At 41.0% G+C, this 5,801-nt stretch overlaps 1 protein-coding gene across 1 annotated transcript in view; it reads left to right on the top strand.

The window, feature by feature from the left end:
* The first annotated feature begins 911 nt into the window (after positions 1–911).
* The window catches only part of LOC138967793 (nestin-like), a 37,185-nt gene continuing 32,295 nt past the window's right edge, over positions 912–5,801 (top strand). Inside the window, exons 1-2 of the mRNA XM_070340450.1 lie at positions 912–1,195; positions 2,597–2,796. Coding sequence (XP_070196551.1) covers positions 912–1,195; positions 2,597–2,796 — 484 coding nt within the window. The remainder of the gene's footprint in view (positions 1,196–2,596; positions 2,797–5,801) is intronic.

The raw sequence follows: 5,801 nt of genomic DNA, 5'->3' as shown, positions 1-5,801 counted from the left end.
TGTAGCCTTTTACGAACGTTATCAGAAAAACAAGGGAGATAACTAGCCTTTTCTGTTCGGCAACACACAACTTAACGTTGGGCTTTTCTCGGAAACTATAAAAGTGACCGGGCTCAAATTTTATGTGAACGTGACTCCCAGTGACCTCTACACTTTGACGTCTGCTTTGGTGACCTTTGACCTTTTTCAAGGTCACAGGTATGCTTCAGGTATGCATTGTGTTGTGAATAGCAATTTCTTCCTGTCCATCTGATGCCTCATATAATATTCAGAACTGCGAAAGTGACTCGATCGAGCGTTTGCTCTTCTTGTTTGAGTTAGTAGTAATTTGTAAACATTTGTACTTGGACAAATTTTTGGGTAAATTTTTGTTGTTGTTGTGAACATTTAAATTTTGTTTTGGTTTTGCTCTGGCGATTGATTTTCCTTAAAGGATCTGACGCTGGTTAGTGGTGTGTGGAATTGAATTTTTCATTTAAAGTGTGTTATTTGGGTTTGAGAAACTTTTACATTTCTAGTTAATTTGTTTTATTTTGTGTGTGTGTTGTTGATGTTCTAAAGTTGTTAGTTAAGTTTGACATTGATTGACAAGTGTTTGAAGCTGCTATTGATTGTTTAATCTGATATTTTCTAAATTATATATATTTTTTTTTGGACTCTATTAAGTTTGTTGTTTATATTTGAGACTGGTTGTGTAAATAGTTAAGTAGTAAACAATTTGAGGATTGTTTTTAAAAAGGCACAAGATTTCTTTTAGTTTAGTATTTTATGATACTCTTTTGTGTGTGTTTAGTATTGCGAGAAACTGGTGTATGATACAACTTTTTGATACTTAAAACAATTTTGTGAACTTGTGTTACTTGATCCATTGTATTACTTTGAGATTACTTTGATATTGTGACATTGTAAAGATGGCAGAGCATAGTGATACTGGTGGTAGCACTTATGATCATTATTTGGCATTGGGAGAGAAGCATGGCTTAAAGGCAGAAGCTTTGTTTAAGTTTGCTCAGGATCATATGGATAGAGAAGAGAGAATTCAGGAAAGGGAGGCAAAGAAAGTAGCAGCTGAAGCTGAGGTTGAAGCAAAGAAAGTTGAGGCTGAGACAAGAAGATTAGAAACTGAGGCTGAGACAAAAAGATTAGAAGTTGAGGCTGAGTCAAAGAAAGCACAAGCTGAGGCTGAGACAAAAAGGTTAGAAATTGAGGCAAATAGGGATGCAAAAAGGCTAGAAGCAGATACTGAAGCGAGGAAAATGGATTTGGAGTTTAAGAAAGCAGAAGCGCAGCAAAGTACAGGTGGAAATGCGGGTGGGAGATCAGGTCCCAGCATTAGGCCCCAGTACCCAAAACTCCCCATGTTCAAGGAAGATAAAGATGACATTGACAGTTTCTTGTTCAGATTTGAAACGCATGCAAAGGCGAACAAATGGAATGATTCAGAGTGGGCTACATACTTATCAGCTTATCTGGAGGGTGGAGCTTTGTCATTGTTTCATTCATTGTTTTCAACGGGTACTTTGTCGTATGAAGACTTGAAGAAAGAGTTATTGAAGAAGTTTCAGTGCACTCGAGAGGGATTTCGGGAGAAATTTCGCAGTACGAAGCCAGAGACTGATGAAAGTTTTGGCACATACGTAACAAGGATGACGCATTTGTTCAACCGTTGGTTGAGGTTGTCGGATATAGAGACATCATATGAAGCGTTGTTTGATTTTGTGTTGTGTGAACAGATTCTTACCAGTGTATGCACTGATTTGGCAGTCTTTTTGAAAGAACGTGATTGTAAAAATTCAAAGGACATGATTGCTAGCGCAGAAATGTACAAATCAGCCCATCCAAATAAATGTTTGGCCAGAAAGAGTCAAGTAAATCCTTTGGGGACTGGAAATGTAGCGTTCAATCAGAATCGAGGATCAGGACAGTCTTACAATCGTGGTCAAGGTGATAGTGGCAGAAGACAGGATGGTATGAGCAGAAATACCAGGTTTCAAGGCAGAGGAGATGATCGTAGGCCGGGTAGAAGAGGATGGCAGCAAGGAAGTACTAGAGGTACAGGTACTGAACAGCAGAATCAGGACACATGTTACAGATGTGGGCAGTTTGGCCATTACGCTAGAGAATGTATTCAGGTAGCATATTCAGCGAAGTCGGTAGCGGATTGTCAGGACGCTGGAGTGTTGATAAGCTCGGCAGCATTCGGGTCGTTGCCATTAGCGGAAGGTCTCGTTAATGGGAAGCAAGTTTCAGTACTGAGAGACACAGGAGCTAATGTAGCTGGGGTAAGGAAGTCGTTGGTCTTACCAAGCCAGTACATAAAGGGAGAGGTCCAAAAAGTGAAGGGTTTTAGTGGACGGATTGATTTGTATCCATTGGCGGAAGTGGTTGTCGATACCCCATATTTTCAGGGAAAGTTGAAATGTTGTGTGCTCACAGACCCAGTCGCTGACCTAGTGATAGGTAATCTTCGGGGTGTGGTACCCAGAGTAGATTTGTTCCTTGGGAATACGCAGGGTGTTGGATTGTGTGCTGATGTAAGTCACAAGAAAATCACTGAAGACATGATACTTGAGAAGGTCGTGTGTGGTTCGAGTAGGGCAAAAGCCAAAAAGAAACTGGAGGATTCCCCGGTGCCATTGAAAAATGTGGTTACTCCTGATTTGTCGGTTAACGAGGAGGATCTGAAAAGTTTGCTGAGAGAAGATGAGACATTGGAAGAGGTGTTGAGTTTGTCACGAGAGGATGAGAAGTATGCAGTTTGTGCAGAGAAGGTTGTTGATGTTGAGGAAGTAAGTAGTGGGTTTCGCGAAGACATTCCACTGAGATCTGACTGGGGCAGTCATGATGTTTTCCCAAGTGAAGGTGGAGAGGCAAATGTTGCAGTGTTACCTCTGACTGAGGAGAGGAAAACGTTGCCGTTACCTACATTGCCTAAGGGGAAGGAAGAGACAAGCGGAGATATTGTTGTTGATCCTGGTTTGACAGAGAGTCAAAAGGATGAGATGGAGCAGGTGTTTGGAAAGATGGTTGACATTTTCAAAACATGTGATGCGGTTATGTCTTTAACTGCAAGAATTAGCATTCGAGGTTCATCCAATAGCATGAGACAGGAATACGTTGACAGACATGTTGTCCAGGTCATTCGTAGATCAGAGCATACCACAGGTTTATGGGATGTGTGGAAAAAGAAGTTTGTTTTGATCAAAAGAAAACTCAAGAATTTTCTTTTTTCCCCGGGAAGGGGGATGTCACAAAGATGTGAGTAGCATATTTGTGAGGTGAAACTACGTCGTGTTTTTAACCTCCCTAAATGTTGTACAGGCGAGGGTAGCTGACCGGACTAGCGTTATTCACGTGTTTCGGGTGTTGCACGTAAAACTGGCTTAGCTTGATGTGAGTTGTGTTTGAGACATGTAGCTGGTCTGAGGTAAATAACGTCACAGCGTGTGAGATTTCCAACCGGGAAGGTTGTTCAGCGTGTGTCAGACTTGTTCTGGGAACAAGTACTCTTTCAAGAGACGGGTCTCTTAAGGTAAATGATTTACTATGTTGTATATTATTGACGTTGGAATACATAGCTGGAGCGTAAAGGTTAGTGTGTATAAAGTGCACCCAATCTTAGTGTGAAGCGTTGAGAGAATTCTTGATGTAATTGTTTCACGGTTTTTTCATGGGGAATTTCTTGAACATAATTGCTACGCATTTATGTTATGTTGAAGACGGTCATGCTTTGTATGGGGAGTGTTATTCATTGATTAAGTGTTAGTTTGGATATTGAATCTGTACGGAATGTGAACGTGGAAAGAACGAGAATGTATGAGTGGTACATGAACGTTTGGAAGAAGAGATGGTTTTAGAGAATGTTGTATTAAGACTTGGTTAAATTCTTTAGGAGTTTCCATGAGGGTTTTCCATGGCGTATAAGGGAGGGACCTTACACGAGAGAAGCGCTAGACGACGGTGGAAGCAAGGGACCACCTCTGCGCAGATGACTAGACGAGTGGAGTCTTCATCGAGACCGGTCGTAGCTGACGACGGTTGTTTCCGCTACGGGCGGAAGGGTTTCTCGGGGAGAAACCTGGAAGGTGTGTGTGGGCATCTTCCATGAGATGTGTGTTGGCATCTTCAGAGAAAGGTGCGGGTTGGCATCTTCAGTGGAAGGTGTGTGTTGGCATCTTCAGCGAAAGGTGTGTGTTAGCATCTCTGTGTGTTGGCATCTCAATTCATTATTCTACGAGGATTCAGCGGGACAAGTAAGTGAACTGGCGACATGCAGTGAGTCGTGATACGAACTCGTGAGTGTCTGTTGGTACCTTCTTGTGTGCGTTAATCTATATTTGAGAGAGTATTGTTATAATATGTATTTACATGCCTTGAGTGAAAGCTGGAAGATTGTGCGAACTGTGTGTTGAAAAGTTGTTCGTATTGATGTATTTAAAGTGAAGAAGTTTGTTGTTTTTGGTTGAGGAATTAATGAGCCTGCACCCTCCCAAGTTCTGTTTTTGAAGTGTTTGGTGTGAAAGGGTAGAGACAGTGCAAAAGGGCAGAACACGCATAATAAATTCACATGCAAACCACTTCGTGACACTGTTTGTCGATTTCTTACGTGAGCCTTGAAGGCTTCGCCTCTTGTTACGTCACGCGTTTGCCAAGATCTGCAGTCTTGGAGCAAAACAACGCATGCATTTGGAACCTTTAAGAAAAAAGTGAGTCACGGGTGACGCAATATCTACACGTACACTTACAGGTCTTTGCTACACGTTCGATCATCTAGAACACTGTAGTGAAAGCTCGGGGACATATCGAAGCGGTAGTGTTAAAGAAACCATAACGGCACTGACAATAAAACAACGCTGAACTGTGCATGATGTATACAGAAATGGTTCTAGCCTACAGAAATGTAGGGGAAGGGCTCCTAATATGGACCGGCTCCTAATATGGACAACCTTCTGTTCTGACAAACTAACGGCGCTAGAGCGCTCAAAATAGTTATATTCGCTGTATTCACCCTCTCTTGATAACTTGCACATGTCCAAACAGTTGCAGAAACAGAAATCTCAGACCTGTTAGGCTTTTTCTCTTTTTTTCACTTTTGGCATCGTTCACTCTAAATTTGCCGCCTAAAACGGACTCGTTTCTGTCCACAGCCAAAGCTTTTATCACACAAAAATTGCTATATATGACAGCAAAAACCGTATTTGTTACATTTTAGCAGTGTTGACCCCGAGTTTCTACTGCAAACAAAAGATAATAGCAAAATCTCAAAGTATGTGCGAGTCCCCTAATATGGACCACCTTCAACAAATCGAAGAAAATAAAAGCTAAAGGCTATTTTCATTAATTCATTAAGAAGCTTGCTGGAAATAACCTATAACTAGCCCTCGAGATTTAAAAAAAATGCAACAAAAAGTCATCTTTTCGTGGAAGTTGATAATTTCACTTATTTTCACTCTGTTTTTGATAAGCTTCTTTAGTTTCCTGGTGTGCTTCAAATAATGCTCTCATCAACCCGAAACAGATAAATCTAGAGCACATTTTAATTAGGCTGACTTGTACACTAAGTTGTATCATGTTATTTTGAAATATAGGGGGCTTTTTACAGTGATTCGTGAAGGCCGCTTCACTGGTCCATATTAGGCGCCCAGGCTCCTAATATGGACCCTTTGTGATTTTTTCTGTATTTAATTTTTGCTGAATGTCTATCAAAGCTATTTCACTCTAATTAGGCCTAACGGTTAACCTAAGAGAGAAGGACTACCAAACACAAAATGAAACTTCTTCGCAAGAAAACAAGCTAGTTA

The sequence above is a fragment of the Littorina saxatilis genome, linkage group LG5, assembly GCF_037325665.1.
Source record: "Littorina saxatilis isolate snail1 linkage group LG5, US_GU_Lsax_2.0, whole genome shotgun sequence".
In the NCBI taxonomy this organism is placed as follows: domain Eukaryota; kingdom Metazoa; phylum Mollusca; class Gastropoda; order Littorinimorpha; family Littorinidae; genus Littorina; species Littorina saxatilis.
The sequence above is the reverse complement of the archived record's forward strand: the minus strand, read 5'-3'. Positions and strand labels throughout refer to the sequence as shown.